The sequence below is a fragment of the Poecile atricapillus genome, chromosome 13 (assembly GCF_030490865.1).
Source record: "Poecile atricapillus isolate bPoeAtr1 chromosome 13, bPoeAtr1.hap1, whole genome shotgun sequence".
Lineage (NCBI taxonomy): Eukaryota > Metazoa > Chordata > Aves > Passeriformes > Paridae > Poecile > Poecile atricapillus.
In genome coordinates, this window is record NC_081261.1 from 1,229,348 (window position 1) to 1,247,739 (window position 18,392).

Consider the following 18,392-nt stretch of genomic DNA (forward strand, 5'->3'; position numbering starts at 1 on the left):
CAGCCCCGGCAGGGACCGAGCGGGCACCGAGCGCCGCCGGCAGCAGCGGTGCTCGGGCACTGAACGGGCTCCCCGGGGAAGGGGCAACGCTGGGGGAGAGCTTGGGCTCACTGAGCCCTGGGGGTCCCTCCTAATCTGATTGCGATTCATTACAGGCAGTGTGAACTCACACCCACCCACCCCGTGGGAAGCCGCAAAGCCCCGGAGCAGCCCGGCAGAGCTCCTTGAACACCCCAAAAATCAAGGACACAGCCCTTCCCTCCACCCCGGCACCCCGCTCTGCATCGGAATCAACAACTCAGGTGATCCAGTAGAATCCAGTGCATTTATTTCTTGCAATAACTGAATGGGTGTTTTTCAGCTTTGGATTTTAACACATACAAATTCATTTTTGCAAGTTTAATGACAATCAGTACTAGAAGCAAATCATTGTATAAAGCTCATAGAAAAAAACAAAACAAAACAAATCAACATATCCGTCAGTTCTTGGTTTTCCTGGAAAAAAAAGAAACCAAAACAAAAAACCAAGCATTCCAAATGAAGGCCTCATGGAAGCAAGCATACCCCTGCCAGAAAAAGTTAGGAACAAGTCAGAATCAACTATCAGCATAGGCAGCTGAAATACAAGTATTCACTCTTTCTACAAGCAGCTAATTTAACTAGAGACAAGGAGTTTACAGGGCCTAATTAGCTGGGGAGTTTGTGAGAAACCCACTCCCCTGTCCAGGAGCACATTCTGAGTCTGATCTGCAGTCTGGGCTAAGGAATAAAGGTGCTGATGAGCCAGCCCCTGCTCTGCAAACCTCCCGTAACCATCAACTGTTCCAGTGCAAATCAGAGTGAGTCCAGAGCAGGCATTAACACTAAACCAAGAGCAATGGAAGACTCTGCCTTGGCTCTCCCCTGCCCTCCCTGTAGTACCAGTGCTGCAATCCACAGGGAAAGGGAAGAGCAGGGTGCACATCAGACTTCAGATGTTGCTGTCTCCCTCCTTCAGGAGAGAACTGAATCAGCCTGGACATGAAAAATAAAGAAGCAGCTTATGGCTGTTCCTAGAGGTCTAGTTAGACTACCAAAACTTCTAAATACAATCAATAAAGGCAAACACTGCTGAGCTGAGCGAGTCCTTCGCCACCTCCGTGTTCTGACCTGCTGCCCTGCCCAAACCTCTCCAAGAGTTACCAAGAGTGCTGTGGGATTCACTTGCTTCAGTTTGTATTCAGAACATACAAAGTTGACAACTTAAAGCTTTATTGTAGTTTGCAATAATATAAACAAGTGCTGAAATTCAGTCAATGTCCATTTCTGGAAGCTTCTTTTCGGTGGCTGTGGGGGCAGAGCCCTGCTCGGGGGGCTGGGTCCCGCTCCCCGCGTCTCCCTGCCCATCCAATGGTCCGTTGGGTTCCGTCGGCTTCTGCTCCTCCTTCGGCAGCTCCACCTTGGGTTTGGGTTTGTTCACTATGGGATTACAAATACTTGCCAATTCCTAGAAAACACAGAAGTAACACATCCTTAGAAATGGTTTTATCTCCCACAGTTGAACTTCAACTTTTGAAACCACTGTTGGGAATACTCCAGTTGAGGTTTGACGTTCCCTGGGACTTTTGAGATTTCTCACCTCAGAGTTTTCTGATAGAGCAATAAACACAAAAATTCAAGGAAATACAGTGAGTTATGCATAAAAACTTACTTTTGCTTTAGCCTGTATGTCTTTTGCTTTTATAACTGGGTCCAAAGTAAGACTCCTCTTGTTCTGAAGGTTGAGGTTGTTGTTCATCCACTCCATGGCTTCATTGGTGCTCTTCTCCACCTTTGCCACGTCTCCTTCATCAAGATGCTCATACAGTTCATCCTGCAACAGCCAGACAGGAGCAGCTGTGTCAGTGTTTGAGCACAAACTGCACCCTGATGTCCTCAAAACTTCATTTCAAAATCCTAAAGACTGTTTAGCCAAGAGCCATTGTGGTTAACAAATCAACCAAACTGACCACCCACAGCCTGGTAACCAGAGACTGAAGTTCTCCTGCTGCTGGCATTTTGCCTTCATGAGGAAATCAACACCTGATTAAAAGAGACTAAGATGTGCAAGGCCCAAAATCCTGAAAATCTATTTAACATCAAGAACTCAAGCTCACTGGGAGGTTGCACCACATTTTTGTCTGAAGCAGATTACCTAAAATTCAGAAAATATTTGTACCATTTCCTTGCATTTTCCAGAAATTAAGTATGGAAATACCTTTGCTTTGAATGCATGAACAGCTTTCATGTACTGCTGGATTTGCTTCCCCAAGTCCTCAAATGCTTTTGGTCTTTCCTCTGATTCTTGGAATCTTGCCTGAATAGGCTGACCCAGAGTCTGAAACAAAGCACAACAGACACCAAAACTCATGGAGCATCACTGACGGATCTTCCAAGGTTTGACAGGATACATCAGCTTTCCTGAACTCCTTGGAACTCTGACTCTTCCCTCAATTTACAGGGGAGACTGAGCATCCCTCAGCTCTGTTGTTACAGGGTCTGTTGGAGATCTACTCCTCACACCCTTACAATGCAAACCAAGCTGTTACCTCAGAATCAGCAGATCCCAGATAAAATTCTCCAGCTCCAGTAAATTCCCACAGGCATATAAGAACCACTTACCTTCAGTTCTGCCAATTTATCGATGTATATTTGTTTGGGCTGATCTTCACCATCTTCATAAAGCCAAATTTCTGTATCTTCCAGCTTCAGTGTGAAGCTATTGCGATCCTGCAGCAATGCACACAAAACAGGCAGGTGACAAATGGCACCAAATGGTACCTGGAACCTTTCTGCAAGGGTTACATTTTTAGAATATAAAGAACTCTGTCTGAGACTCTTTATCATATTTTAGTGAAAAATAAGAAATAAAATATTCTTCTGTACAGCTTTGTGGTGGATTCCAGGCCCAAGGAAGAACCGGTGTGACAGCCCCAGTTCAGATCAAATACTGTCACATAAAAGGCTTTTTTGTCCCCTGCAAGCTTTCATTGTCCCTACGTGAGCAAGCCTGAGAACAGAGGGAAACTTTTCTTTAGCAAAGGTGCCATAAATGTCACCTGCTATGTCCCAGTTTGGGCTCTGCAGACACCTGGCTGGCAAAGCTCCATTGCAATCAATGGAGATGCAGTCAGGTGTTCAGAGATTCATCCCTAAAAGCAGAGTTAAATTCATTAGACACCAAGCTCCTTCAGTACAACAGGGAAAGCTGATTAATAATGCCAAGAGATTTATTTAGGCAGCCATTTCAGTCACAGGTGCCCACATTTAGTAGATTATCATCAGAGCCAGAAAGGTTACAATTATTTCTTCAAATTTCAAGTCTGAATATGTAATTGATGTAAATGAAGTATGTGATGCAGGTCAAGTTGCTGTTGCAACCACAAGGTATCAGGACAATCAAGCAGCAATACTCACATCCTCACTGACGAACTTCTCGTAAACGCCACAGAGTTTATCTCTCATTTCATACACGTACTCCTCCACTGCATTCTTGGCATCATTCCTCTCCTTCTCCAGCTTATCCTGCATTATCATCTTACCCTGTGAATAAAGTGTCAAATTAATTGGCTAAAAAGCTCATTATTTATTTCCAGGACGTCTTGTTAGCAAAGGCTCAAAGCAGACCAAGATTTTACAAAACTGTGATTTACAGAACTGTTCTAACAGCACTCGACTGAAAACTCATTTCAGTTTTGGTGTGATGTCCAATACAGCACAGGACAATCCTCCTCCAGCTGAGGAACCTCCACCCTGAGGGTCACCTGCACCTTGTACTGCAAGGTGTTTCTGGAGGTTTCCTGCAGAACAACCCTTTGAGAGTGACAGCTCCCCTGACCAGGAACAATGAATGCATTCTGCCTCCACGGGGCACTGTTGTTCACCTCAGACTTCTAACTGCTTGTTTCGTTCCTTTTAATCCTTTCCTTGACCATCCTTAACCATGTTTCATGAAAACAACATTTCTGGGGACCAACAAGTGACATTTTTAGCTTGGGCAGGAAGAGTTTACCTCGTTCTCAATGAACAAGTTGAGCATGTCCTTCCCTATCTGCCACACCAGCTGGTTCTCGATGGGAAGGTCCACTGTGGTCGTCTTCACTTTGGCCTTCTTGGCCTGAGGTGGCTGATCCACTTTCTTGTCCTTTGAGTCAGCCTGACAAGTCTGCATTAAAAATACATAAATACATTCACAGTAAAAACAGCACCACCACTCAGTTCAAGGGGAGCAGGCAAGGTTTACAGCAGAAAAACTGACTTAGCAACACAGGGGAACCAAGCACTCCCTGCCATTCTAACACCCCAGCTGCTGAAGCCTGAGGTAATGAATGCAGCCACTGACCTTTTCTGGGCACTGTGTCTACATTCATGGGGGAGGGTGCTCATGGCAGAACACTGTTATAGTATTCAAGTTATTGAAAACTAGATGATTATTTCTTCCCTGAACAGGAGAGTTCCCCCATTTTATCAGTACTGGGTCACCTGACAGGTCTGCAGTTATCAGTGCCATTTGTGTCCCTTCTAAAGGGCTCTAATCACAATAGACCACAGTGCACTGAAATAAAAGTTCTGCTTCCAGAACTATGACAAAGGCAGCAGATGTGCTCACACTTCTCATATTCTCAGGAACCCCATGAAAATAAAATCTCAAATGCTCCTGTTACCTCCATTTCTTCAGACTCTGCCTTATTTTCAGGCTGGGTTTGCTGTTGCTCTTCAGCCTTTTGTTGCTCCTCGTCTACTTGCATCTTCTGAAATTCAGAGAGATCCAATTTCACACATTAAACAAACGCAGATCACTGCTTCAGTTCCTAGCCTGATCTCTAAAGCTCTTTAGGCAAAAGAAACAGAATGAAAACTGAAGGAATAAATTATGAGCTCCCAGTCTTTGCTCCAGCAAGCCACAGCTCCATCACTAAGAATATGATCTATGCCTCAAGTCCTGGTTTCAAGAGGTCTGGTGTAACACAGTACAGTGAGTACTCAATCTCATATTTCAGTTGTGGGCATGCCTAGTCAATCCTCACACAAGCCTGAGACCTGCCCAGCTGTGCTCCATGGGGATTCTGAGCAGCTGGGAGCAGTGAGTCTGTTACCTCTTCCTCCTTCGCGTGCTGATCTGTCTCCATTGGCTCTTCGTTCTCATCGGATTTATGAACCTCCACCAGAGATGCACTTGAAACACTGAAGATGCCATGGATATTTACTCTGACTTTGACTTTCACTTTGGAACTGGACCCATCTGTTTGAGGAGTGACCTTCTGAACCAAAAAGTGAGCTAAACAGAGAGATGAGAACCAAACACTTGATTAACCTAAGTGCTGAATGCAAAGCAAACCCCAACTGCTGCTGACACAGCTCACTGCAATGTGCTCAGGGAATGTTAAAACCTACTCAAGTTGGACAAGTCAGTTTTTTTACTCAGCAATGCTGGGGCACAGCTATTGGGAATTCTTTATTCCCAATAAAGTAAAAAAAAACCAAAACAAAACAGTAAAACCTGGTGTTACTTTTATCAGAGCAAAAGACTGCACCACTCTCAGTGTGCCCCTTCGTATTTTACTGAAAAACCATTTGAAATGTCCTGAGAGCATTTGTAACAGGCTGCATGTCCAAACTACATAATCAGACAGAAAAGGCTCTTAGTTAAAAGTACAGAATGGTGCTAACCTATAGCAGGGTCTGGGTAAGGCAGCTCCTTAGGAGAACTGTAGTAGGCCTCCAGAGTGAAGGGCTCCTTCCTGTAGAAAGTGAGGACCTTGGAAAAGGGAGCAGGGTGGTTCTTGGGGAAGACCTCACAGTCACTGCAAGAAAAAATACAGTCTGTGCTCAGTATGACAACACAGCTGGTAAGGTAACAAAACATTTCTAGATACTCTGAGGGGAAAAGCTTGATTAAGAAGTGACAAGACTGCCCTGATATTTCAGGTTAAGTAACACAAACAGCCATGCAGGAAGTGCCAAACTGCCACTCAATTTTGGGTTTGTTTCCTACTGTAATTAGTTTCAGAAGTATCAAAAGTGGAAGTGCTAACAGGGCATTTAAGCCTGGAAATACCCTGTTGTAAGGGTATTTACTGATGTTTGTGATTTACTCCAATCATCACCAGTAATTTTAAGCTGTAACATGCAAGAAGATTGTACTGGTTTTACCTCAGGCCTTCCTCTGCTGGCGAATTCCATCGCAAAGAGATGGGATACGGTATCAAATCTGTGATAGAAAACTCTCTCACTTTGAAAGCCGGGGACAAAATTGCACACTGCAAGAGCACAAAAGCCACATTACAAATGTTCAGACTTTGGGTGAACAAGCATTTCATTCAGCAAGTAGCTATTGATGTTGCTAAATGTTCTCACAGCTAAAACAGCACTTTTTACCTGCAGTGCACAGCCTCGTGCCACAGCCTCATCTGCATTCAGGGTCGTACTGACTTCTTTGCCAAAAAATTTACTGATCTTCTCTTTTACAGCAGGGATTCTTGTGGTACCACCAACTATTTCTACTGCATAAATATCCTCCTTCTTCAACTCTAGAAAGGAGTCAGACAATAGATGAAATGCTTCTCTTTCACACAAATACACCAACATCATAAACCAGAAGTTTTAACAGACCAACTTTAGGCTAAGTTTCTAAGCGGTAAAAATTTCAGCTCTTAGTTTGAGTGAGAAAGATTTTTCATCCTGTAACTCCTAAGCAAGAAATTGTTGTTTGTGGTAAACCCTTGTGTCCACAAGCAAAGGAAGCCTGCACTCTTGGCTGGCTCCTGTCTGCACACAGAGCACTCCCCACACCCCCCACTTACTGGCTTGCTCCAGCACGCTGCGAAGGGGCGGCTCCACTCTTGCCAGGAGTCCTTCACACATCTCTAAAAATTTGCCTCTGTTGGAAGAAGCCATAAACAAAGCTCTAGCACACCATAAGCAACATTGCAATTAACAGAATGCCCAAATTGAAAAAATGCAGCTTTCCACTGTGTACTGCAGGGTCTTCTCTCCTCCAGTCCTACCTTTGTACTTTACTATATTCTTCCAGAGAAAACCTGGTTCTAGGAACCCTGGCATCCTTGCAACATTCCCAGCCCTCCCTCCTAACTCAAGGCCACTGACCAGGCTCTAAACATTTTCATTTCCAGCAGCATTCCTGCACATGTTGTTCTTTGATTTCTCACCTCCCTGCAGTCCTAAGAGCTGACACTTCATACCAAGTTTTTAATTGCCTGAAGGGTACTTTGTAGTTTCCCCTTGCAGAGGAGCCAAGGTTACCTGTTCATGGTTCCAGACACATCTATATCATTCATGAAGCACTCTATGTTCATGGGCAGGTCAGAGGCATTGGCACTCATCAGCTTCTTCAGCCTCTCACACTCCTGGTACAGCCTCAGCAGTGCTCGGATCTTGGACTTGATGTCAAGTTTGTATTTCTTCCCAAACTCCTCACAAAAGTATTCCACCAACACCTCATCAAACTTCCTGCCTCCAAGGGTAGTATCAAAAGCTGTAGCTAGAACCTTAAAGGAAAGGAACCCCTCAGTAATGGTACCACGTGCATTACCAGCAGTAAACATCAAAGCAGTGCTTTGTTTCAAATATAGTTCAACTCTAAGTCAAGGAAATCTGCCTTCCTGGAATGAGGTGACAACTGCTTTAAAAGGAATTTAGGGAGACAGGGCAGGACTTAGCAACACAATCTGTTCCATAGCTTGTGCTGGGAGCAGATCTCTGTTTCCAAATTCTGCTTAGCCACTGTCAGTTTGAGTCATATCCCAGTTTAATATTTGATGCCTCCTAAGGGTGGAACATGCTCACACCAAGCTAAAAATAAAACAGAAAGAAAAAATAAATTATATTAACTCTCAGAACAGGTGCCCCTTTTTGAGGAAGGAATTATCAGCAAAGAACACCTGCAGCCCACCCACCTCAGCTCATTCTGCTCTGTAAACACACCAGGAATTTATTTTTTTTAGGAACAAAAATCAGTGAAGTATCACATTACCCTCAGTACCCCCTCAAATGGCTTTGGCCTCTGTCTAACAGCCCTGCACTCTGGACCCCAGTGCATCCTTTCCACACTGCCACGGCTTCCAAGGATAAAAAACACATCCAGGAGAAACACCAAGGTTACATTTCCTCACTAAATAAAACTGAGAAAACTAATGTTCTCAGAACACTCCTCTGCATTTCACTACCTCATGCTTTAAATTCTCCATCTGTTTCTCCAGCCAATCATGAGAAAGGTATTGTAACTGTGAGATAATAATAATAATAATAAATCATAATAATAATAATAGTGCCAGTAAGAAATGTTAGTATTTTCTGGAGAACAGCAATGCTTTGGCAGTGTACACTCAGAAGTACACTGTCATCTGCTGAGCTTCCACTGGCAGCTTAAAGCAATCAGGAATGCTTCTCCTCTTGTACATGAGCACCACAGTGAGGGTTCAGTAACAATGTCTGTCACTTACACTACTGCAGGAATTCCTGCTTTAACACCAGATCTCATGACTGAACTGGAGTATTTTTTTTGAAAGCAGCACAGTCAGATATGCTAATTTCTGAATAAACCATTTAATCCAGGTTTTTTATTCTTTGCCAGAGTTTGCTGATTAAGGCATGTTTGCTTCCTCCACACACTGCTCAAAAGCTCTCTAGACAAAGTGCAATTTTAAGAACATGAATTGAGCTGTGTGGATGCCCCTCTGTGAAGCCAGGCAGGCTTGCCTGCCACAGTCCATGGATGTGCTGAAGAATGTTCTACAGATAATTAAAATGGATGTGTAACAGCTTGTTTACCTTCAGTTTGCCTTTGTTGAATGCACAAACAGAAACTTGATATGCAGAATGCCCCATGTCCACAAAAACAACATTCCGTGGCTTTTCTTCCAAGGCAGGCAGGTCTTGCTTATAGATCCCATATGCAAGAGCAACTAGAGAAAAAGAAGTATAGTTAGGACACAGAGGTTCATAATTATCAATAAGTAAGTGGTAATCAGGAATCAGCATTAGCATTTCATTGTGCTTCTCAAGCTACACACATCAAATAAACACAATTCCCAATGCTAAAGAAACATGGAAGAACATTAAACAGTACCAGGCCCACCCTGAGCTGCATTAAAACAGATATTCACCAAATACCTTTATGCCTTTGTAAAGCAATGAAAAAATAGACCAGAATTTAAGAAACATCCTGATCAACTCATCTATTTCAAGCATATAAAACCAGCTGTAATTCCAGGAAGCAAGGCTCACTGGCAGAATAAAAGCCCTTTGATGTGGCAAAACTGCAGCACTGAGTGAGGGAGAGGAAGGAATTACCTGCAGTCGTTTCATTGATTAGTCTCAGACAGTTGAGACCAGCAATCTGGGTAGCATCCATCACAGATCTCCTCTCTGCATCTGTGTAGAAACAAGGAACCTGCAAGGAGGTCAGAGAGCCAATATTAACATTTACAGGAGCCACCTTCAGGCAACAGTTACAGGGCTGGACAGGGAGCTCGTGGAGCACAGCTGAGGCCTCCTTCCAATGCAGTGCTCATTTAGGTTGCAAACAAGAAAAAGCAAAAAAAAAACCTTATATAAAGACAGAGTTCCTTCTTCCATTCCATACCACAAGCCACTCATTTTTGGAGCACATAATCAAAAACAGGTATCAAATATTATTTATGCTGCTAATTAGCAGCAAATTAAGGCCATTAGTGATTTAAGTCTAGTTTCCAATAGGCATAAGATTCAGTTTAAACAGAAGATAGCTGGACATTCAAGTTTACTGGCCAATTTAATCAGATGTAATTCAATGCTGCAGCCATTTCAGTTCAGACAGTGACTGAGTTCTGTGTATTTTTAGGATTCCATACTTACAGAAACAACACAGTCAACCACAGGCTTCTTAAGCGCATTCTCAGCAGTCTCCTTTAATTTGGTCAGAAGCATTCCTGTCACCTGCTCAATTGTAAAGTTTCTTTCTTCTTCCATATACATGGCCTTCAAATAAAAATTGTGCACACTCATTACACTGCAGTGGAACTCATGTACCATCCCCATTATCAGCCTTTTAGTCCCTTCCCTATTAAGGCTTTCCATTAAAAAGAGAATACAAACTACAGCGAGCAGATTCAAAACAGAGAAATAAAAGGAAACTTTATCAGTTTCCTCCTCTGGCTCTTTCTCAAACATGTCAGACTTACCTTGATGCCAGTTGAGCCTGTTGGCAGCTGGACAAGTTCATAGGCAAGGCTTGCTTTTTCAGCTTGAACAAAGGGATCTGAGAATGCACGACCATGAAATCTTTTAAAACTTTGTACTGTATTCTTTGCATTTGAAATAACCTAGAGGAAAAGAAATCTTTAATACAACGTGGCAGGGGAACATCTGAATTTCAAACAGAAGACAAGAGTTTTGTTCTCATGCTTCTCCTGCCAGAGTATTTTTGTCATTTGTATGCTAACAGTATCTGGGCAGGTGCTGGGAGGCAACTTCCCCCTGGTTGCTCAGGGAACCTACAGGAATTTGAGATGGAAAATAAAATTTAATGCTAAAAACTGAGCCAAGTCTATAAAATATTGATTACAACAGCACTCAAATGTCATAGTGTACATGTGGGAAACTCTTTGGAACTGTTAGCAAAACCTCTTTTCCACTTACCTGGTCTCTACCCCCTGTCTTTCTACAATGAGTGATTGCCCAAACATAACAAGCACATGGATGTAAACTCCAGCTCAGGTTCATCACATGCACATGACACTCAACACACAGATATTCTCACAAAACAGCTCAAGGACCTGCTCATGAAGCTTTAAAAGGTGAGGAGGTCCCCTAAGATGATACTGTCACCTTGTTTTAACTGACAAAAGGTAGACTGACTTTCATTCCCAGCAGAGATCAGCACAGAGAAGTGAAAGCCCATCCCAGCTCGCTTCACGTAGCACAGGTGAAGGGAATTCTGTCACTGACACCAGAGCGAGGCACGCACTGAAAACCACAGGCACTGAGAGAGCAGACAGGCACTGTTCCACAGAGCATTACCTGGGATCTGGGCTCAGGCAGGTGTCTACTTCCCAAGTAACTTGGGCTGGATGTTCTCTAAGTTTAGTCTGTGCAGGACATACTCATCTCTACAGGGCTCTGCACCAATGGATTTCGTTAAGCTAAGCAGACACTCAATTCCAGAAAAAACAGCTGTGTTTGGTTCTAGTACAGTTGTGCTGTTCTTGAATAACATGGCTGTGTCCAGGGATTTTTGCATTTTAGATAAAGAATCTTCACACATCTCTAAGCTTTTTATGCTAAGAAAAACCAGTTTGACTAGTCACTTCCTGTAGAAGACTTGAAAAAAATAAATCATCTTTTATAGGGGTTACTTACACAGCAACATAAAATCTGATACAGCAAGACCCAAATACCATGAGTAGGACAAATCAGCTTAACTTCTTCTCAGTCCTTAAATCACATTTACCTGCCTACAGCAACAGAAACTCATACTATGGGCAAGAACACCCAAGAGAGATATTCAGATTATAACTCAGCCACAAAGGGTAAAAAAAGCTCTATCTATTTACACTCAAATATGCCCCTTTCTGCCAAAATCACGCACTTAACGGAATTCTGTAGAACAGTCACATAATAAAAAGCCATCATAAAGCACAGGAACTGGAACAAGCTATGGCAGGGTTTAGCACCACTGCTTAGCTTTAGAATTTATGTTTGCAACTTGAAAAAAAAAAAAATTAGTAGCTATCAGAATTTCTTAAGAGGCACAGCTTTATTTTATACTATTCATGATGTGCAAGGATCAACCCTGGGATTTCCCTGCTAGATGACAAAGCAGCAGCCCATGGTGAACAGCTGAGGGCTGTTAAGGATCCATGGCAGCAGCTCAGGGACATTTGTTACCTGCAGTGAGAAACCCCACTCTGCTGCTCTGAAGTCGTCCTACCCAAAGCCCAGGCTCACCTGGCTTTTAGCTGCAGCACCAATGGAGCGATTCTTGGGCCCAAAGGAGATACAGGCTCTGCAAGGGAAAGAGTGAGTTCAGTCAGTGACTCTACAGCTGCACTGCACATCTTCTGGGTAAAAAGTACTGTCTAGAAGATCACTGTAGTTAATATGATTTGGTCCATTACAAGAGTTGGTCACTCGCTGCAATGTGTGCATGCAATGTTCTGTGGATTCTAGGAAAAACAGGCACTATAATTGAATTTAAAACAACAATGGTCCTCCCTGCAGAACAGCACTAACCCCAAACTCATCCATCCTTCCAGCTTCCCATCTAAGCACTGACTGGCAGACAGCCTCATCTCAGTAATTGCCTGTGTATGTGATGCACTCAGAGATAAGCTGGTTGCTAATAACATGAAACATTCGACTGTTCAGCAGACAAACACGAGGTAAATCAGATATTAAGGAAATCGTTCCTACATGTCTGCAGCAAATGCTAACAAAGCTTTCCAGTTTTAAGGCAAACCCTCGAAGGTCAGGAAGAAACTACCTGCAGATAGATTGGTCTTTCAGAGCACCCACTGAAAAAACACAGAGCACAAAAAGAGAAATGATGTTTTATTGCCCCCTGCTTTGTGACCAGCTGCAGTTCTGAATAGAGAAATCTTCCTTTTAGGAGAAATTCCTAGGTTGATTAAGCCTCTTGATTTACGTATTTAAGAAACTGTAGGAGCCCTAACAAAACAAAATCCAGCCCTCTAATCCAAGTTGTTCATACCACTGAGGTAAACTTGGTGGGGGGAACCTGCCATTAGGCAAGCAGATCTTTACTGCTCACACAACATGCCAACAGGCTAATTAAGCTGCTCTCCATGCAGCAGCTCAAGAATCTGCTTTACAGCAGGGTGATGCCATAGATCTGCCACAGGAAACATTCCAGCTCAGCCTGGGGTTTGGAATTGGATGTTCCAAGCAGAAACTGTCAAAACCAGACCTGAAGGCTGGGGTGATAGAATTGCATTGGGTTTGTATCTTCTTATTAACAACTTCACAAATGCAACAAGGCCTACCCTAAAGTATGTGCTGCAAGAGAATTAACATTTCTGAATAAATCTCCAGTTGTTTGAAACAACTATTAATGAGATTAGTTAAAAAAAAAAAGTTAAGTTTGTGCTCTGCAGATCCTCAGGCCCACATTGATGGAACAGGAGGTAAAAATCTAACAAGCCCAGAGCAGGGAGCTGGTTATTAATTTACTCTGGTCTCCTGAAAGGAATTAAGACATAAATTGTTGCCCTTCTCTTGGACAAAAAAAATATCCAGCTATTTCACTGCTGAATTCAAAACCCAAGATCCCCTCACCAACACAAATGCACTAATTTAGATGAGAGCCTTGGCAGGGACCCAGGACAGAGGTGAGTGAAAATAAGAAGAAGGAGAGAGAAGGAAGAATTTTCAACCAGTCTCATTCCCCCAAATCAGTTCACAAGAACCAGAAACTCATGAAATACAAATTACACTATTACACAATTTCTGGAAGCTGAATAACTAACCAGTGCATTTTAAGTAGAAACACTCACAGTGAAGGTCATCAGAGGTCTTATGAAACAACTTTAGAAAGTTAAAATCTCTGCTTCATGTACCTGGAGGCACCTCCTCACCCTCCCACCCACTGGCACTTTCTGGGAAGATCCCCTGTCCCCTGACACTTCATGTCCTCTGCACTGCTTATCAGCACCAGCTCCAGAAGGTCAATCACAATGATTTCATTTCACTCAAGGCCCTTCATCCCTGCAGAAATAATTCAACTATCTTATTTTTATCTCTCAGTTTCCACTACCTTTCTCTCTACCACTTTTCTATGTCCAAAGACAAACACAGTTTGCACAGCTTTGGGATGTACAAGTTCAAATTTTACAGCACTCCAGAAGAATCCAAGTACCAGAGCTGAAAGCAGATTCTGTGGGAGTGTCATCTGTGCCACTGAACTCAGTCCAATGCACTCAGTGGGGTTTATTTTAATAACACAAATTATTACGGTAACACATACAAAACACAGTGTTTAACTCTGACCATGAGCCAGTGCCTGAGGGAACCTGTCACAACACCTTGCATGACTTCCCCACCGTAACAACTGCTCAGCACGGACTTTTTGAACCAGGCTTCTGATTCCAAGTCACTTAAAAACCATGCAGAAGTTCTTTTAATAGAAGGGTCTGCTTGCAGAATGGTTTTCTGCATTCCGTCAGAACAGTACCTGGAGATTAAGTTCTGTTAAAACCCTCTCATTTTCATTATGTTCATTTCTTCCAATTTCACTTCAGGCTCCCACAACTGAGTAATTTCCCAAGAGATGCACTGTGTCAGATATTTTATTTAGCCCATCTCCTTCAACGAGGGAGATTTGTGCTCACATCTCAAATACACAGATATATTTATCAGCAGAATTTCGACTCCCTGAGGGCCAAATACCTACAGCTAATAGAGCACAGCTCTGATACTCTCCATATTCAGTATTTTCCCAGTACATCTAACCTTTAAACTTCCACGTTATTGAGAACACTTAAGAGATCTCCAGATACTCCAGCACATGTGCTGAATTCAAAATTTCCTTCTCCATTTATTCATTGCTTAGAGACAGGAGCAAGCAAACAGTGATGTGTTGTCTACTGAGAAGCAAGGTCACTCTGGGCTTTCTGAAGTGATGCGAGGGATCTAAAATACCCCAAACATCGGAGTTGATGCAATTGTCTCACTGAGACAGCTACTTCAGGATCTGCTTAATTAAAGCCATACTGCAACAGAGGGGAAACCCCAGAAACACTTTTAGGACAGCTTTCCCCACAGTTCCTGTCCAGGTCTGATGCCTAATTCTTGATGCAAATTCTTTTTCCACTTTGATTTCACAACTCATTCATAGTTTTATCCCAGTTCTCTCTCTCCTTCTCAGGAAGTTCCTTAATAAATGGAGGCAATGCACACTCCTGTTGAGAATGTGGTAGGAGGGGTAATTACATGAGCAGGGCTAAAATATACTGATCCCACTGTATCATGGAATCATGGAATGTTTTGGGTTGGGAGGAACCTTAAAGCTCATCCAGGGGACCCCTGCCACGGGCAAGGACACCTTCCACTGCCCCAGGCTGCTCCAAGCCTCATGAGACCTGGCCTGGGACACTTCCAGGGATCCAGGGCCAGCCACAGCTTCTCTGGGCACCCTGTGCCAAGGCCTCCCCACCCTCACAGGAAAGAATTTCTTGCCCATATCCAATCTAAACCTCCTCTCTGTCAGTTCTGAAGCCATTCCCTTTGTCCTGGCACTGAAGACTGCTGAGCAGCTTTCCAAACTCTAAGGCAAGGACAAGCCACCAAGGCCGGGACCAGCTCAGCCCTCCCCGCTCCTGCTGTGCTGGAACCGCAGGGGAATGACAGCCGTGCTACCAGAACACAGGGAATTAAGGTCTGGCACTTCCAGCAGCCAGGGATGCTTTTCTCTACACTCACAGCCCCCGTCCTTGCAATCCCAAGAGCACAGCCCCGCCTCGGGGGGGACAAACCGGCCGTACTGCACCGAAAGGCTGCGAGAGCTGGGGCTGCTCAGCCTGGAAATGAAAAAGTGGTGCGGACACCTCCGAGCGTCTGAAGGGGCTACACGGATGCCGGAGAGGGACTCTGCATCAGAACTGGACTGACAGCACAAGGGGCAACGACTTCAGACTGAAAGAAGGGAAATTTAAGTTAGAGACAGGGTAGAAATTCTTCCCAGTGAGGGTGAGGAAGCAGTGGCACAGATTGCCCACAGAAACTGTGGCTGCCCCATCCCTGGAAGTGTTCGAGGCCAGGCTGGACGGGGTTTGGAACAACCGGGGATAGTAGAAGGTGTCTCTGCCCATGGCAGAAGGGTAAAACCGGATGAGCTTTAAGGTCCCTTCCAAGCCCTTAACATCTTATCATTCTGGAATTCTACAAAAAGCAGCTGAGCATGTGTCCCGAAACCCCCACCGTGTCTGCCGCGCTTTACCGCTTCTCTCTAAGCACTTTATCCCTCCACTCCTCTCGGCCCCGCCGCTTCCCTCCCTCCCCGGCCCCGCCACGCCGGGCGCCGCGGGCGCCTTGCGCCCGCCTCAGCGCGGCTCCCGGGCTCACTCACGGCGTGCTGCGATCGCTGTACTCGTTGGCGACAGTCTCGATGCCGCCGGCGCGAGCCACAGCCACGTAGCAGCTCTGGAAGCCCAGGTCGATGCCCACCACGGACATGGCGGCGGCGCTGAGGGGGGAGCGCGGTACCGGCAATTCTCGAAAGATCCCGTCGGGCCGCGGCCGCGCCGGCGCTGAGGGCGGCCGAGATCTCGCGAGAGCGCGGGGCGCGCGGCGGGGCTGAGGGCGGGGGGTCTGAGGGCGCTCCCCGCCTTTTCCTTTTGCCAAAGTTATTTCCTTGCGTAAGCTTCGAGGAATGGCAGAAAAACGGCGATAAAGTCACAGCCTGGCAGCCCTGCAAAGGTCGTGAGTTGGGGCCCTCAGTCCGAGGCGGTCGGTGGCACAGAAAAGCCGTTTAGTGAAACTTTTTCCTTGCCCGTGATGTAGCGAGGGTGACAGATGTGGTGGATGGAAACAGCCCTCACACCACGAGATTTTATAATTAAGACACAGTTTCTGGAAACACAGCTTTTGCAGAAAAAGGACTTAAACGCATCCTTAGAATTCTTCTTTTGCGATTCTGACATCCCTGGAAATGTCCAAGGCCAGGTTGGACAGGGTTGGAGCCAGCTGGGATGGTGGAAGGTGTCCCTGAACATGGCAGGGGTGGAGTGAGATGATATTTAAGGTCCTTTCAACCCAAAACATACTGGAATTCGATATTCTGGTTGTTTCTGAATTACAGCAGAAAGTCCAGGGCTGGTTTTGATGATCCCAGGTTGAAAATCCAAGGTGTCATAATTTGAGATTATGTTAAAAGATAATTTGATGCAAACTGTGCTCTGAATAAAATTCAGCATATGATTGCTTTATGTCCAGTAGGATTTACAGTACACTTGGTCTGTAATCATCACAGAATATTTTAATATTATTATATCTCATTGGGGCCCTCTTGCTGCAGTTTGGATGAGTACAGATATATTGTGTTTTCCAGGGAAGTGTTTGGCCACCAAGTGCTTTGTGGGTGTGTGGGAGTAAAGTCCTTTTAAGGCTCAGGAATCCCATAAGAACTAAACAAAATTTTTTTAAAAAAAATTCCCTAGAAGTTCCTGGGACATTCCATGGTGAGGAGGCAGTGCGACAAGTTCTGCCAAGGGAAACATTTTGGGATGAAAGCACACGGGATTGGTGGATTCATCCTAACACCAACCTCATCCCGATACTTACATCCGTGAGTTTCATAAAACTGAATGTTTAGGAATATTTTAATTCCGTGACGAAACACGCAGGAAAACCCCTTGTGGCAGTGCAGTGTGTCACAAACAGTGCGTTACCAAGGGCCCGGCGCTGTGTTTACACGGCTGCTCCTTGTTTTAGTGACACAAAACACAGACAGAAACTCAACAGTGCAGGCAGGAAGGAGCCATCCCGGTGATGCCGCTCCGGCAGCTGCCGGTGGGCTGGGAATCGCCTGGGGAATTGCATCACGGTGCTAATGACAGAATATTAATGAGGTGTTTGACCTCGGGCATCCTTGAGCGTAGCAGGAGGTGCCGGGGAACAGCCCCGGCTGCTGCTCCGCCTGGGGAGTGTTGTACAGTCTAACAAGAACACAGCTTTTTCTTTGATTTTTTTTTTACTTTGCTTTTCCAAAGAGAGGCGGGGAGCGGAGCCTGGCGTCAGAGGGGATGGGAGCAGCCCGGAGTGACCCAGTGCTGGCCACACCATGCTGGGACCAGCCCGGAGTGACCCAGTGCTGGCCACACCATGCTGGGACCATGCCGGGAGAGGAGCCCTGCCAGCCCCAGCCCACAGTTCTGCTTTCCTCAGAGAATCCGCCCTGAGTTTCATCCATCCACTCTGTGCCCTGGGGGCACTCCTGGGCTCAGGCTGCAGCCCCCAGACTTGCCCAAAACTTACTCAGGTATAAATCCTTGCCTGGCACACCCAACTCCCTCCTTTTCCTGCGATCTGCATTAGAAACACATCTGTGATTTCACTGGAAATCCATGATGAATCCATTTCACTATGAAATCCACCGGCACGGTGCATCCCAGAAGCTCCAGCCTCAGTTTACAGTTCATTGCAATTCCAATTCAGTCTCGGAATTCATTAACGCCAGCCAAACACGACCACGAATGTGGGCTTAAAATAATCCCTGGCTGGTGTCTGCCACAGGCTCTTCCTCGGGCTGCTGTAAATAGCCCCCACACGTCACCTGACGTAAGGTTCGTCGGGATATTCTGGGATATTCAAATGGGAAAGGGATTTTGATCCCTTCCTCTGAGGGATCTGCCATCGGGCTG

At 45.0% G+C, this 18,392-nt stretch overlaps 1 protein-coding gene across 1 annotated transcript; it reads right to left on the minus strand.

Annotated features, from left to right (window-relative positions):
* Window positions 1-306: 306 nt before the first annotated feature.
* HSPA4 (heat shock protein family A (Hsp70) member 4) lies at window positions 307-16,286 on the minus strand. The gene is made up of 19 exons (XM_058849205.1): window positions 16,100-16,286; window positions 11,965-12,022; window positions 10,200-10,340; window positions 9,874-9,996; window positions 9,331-9,430; window positions 8,809-8,942; window positions 7,282-7,526; window positions 6,822-6,898; window positions 6,397-6,548; window positions 6,172-6,278; window positions 5,689-5,822; window positions 5,115-5,296; window positions 4,683-4,769; window positions 4,031-4,183; window positions 3,436-3,561; window positions 2,641-2,748; window positions 2,237-2,356; window positions 1,691-1,852; window positions 307-1,486 (listed from the first exon to the last, which is right to left on the minus strand). The coding sequence occupies exons 1-19, from the start codon at window positions 16,204-16,206 to the stop codon at window positions 1,289-1,291; spliced, it is 2,514 nt and encodes an 837-aa protein (XP_058705188.1). The 5' UTR covers window positions 16,207-16,286; the 3' UTR covers window positions 307-1,288.
* Window positions 16,287-18,392: the final 2,106 nt, after the last annotated feature.

Excerpts from the sequence above, each read along its gene's own strand:
- HSPA4 (XM_058849205.1), bottom strand. The coding sequence starts at position 16,206 with ATGTCCGTGGTGGGCATCGACCTGGGCTTCCAGAGCTGCTACGTGGCT. Across the intron at positions 9,997-10,199 it reads CAGGCTCAACTGGCATCAAG|GCCATGTATATGGAAGAAGA; the intron begins GTAAGTCTGACA and ends TTTTATTTGAAG. Across the intron at positions 9,431-9,873 it reads TGGTTGACTGTGTTGTTTCT|GTTCCTTGTTTCTACACAGA; the intron begins GTAAGTATGGAA and ends ACCTCCTTGCAG.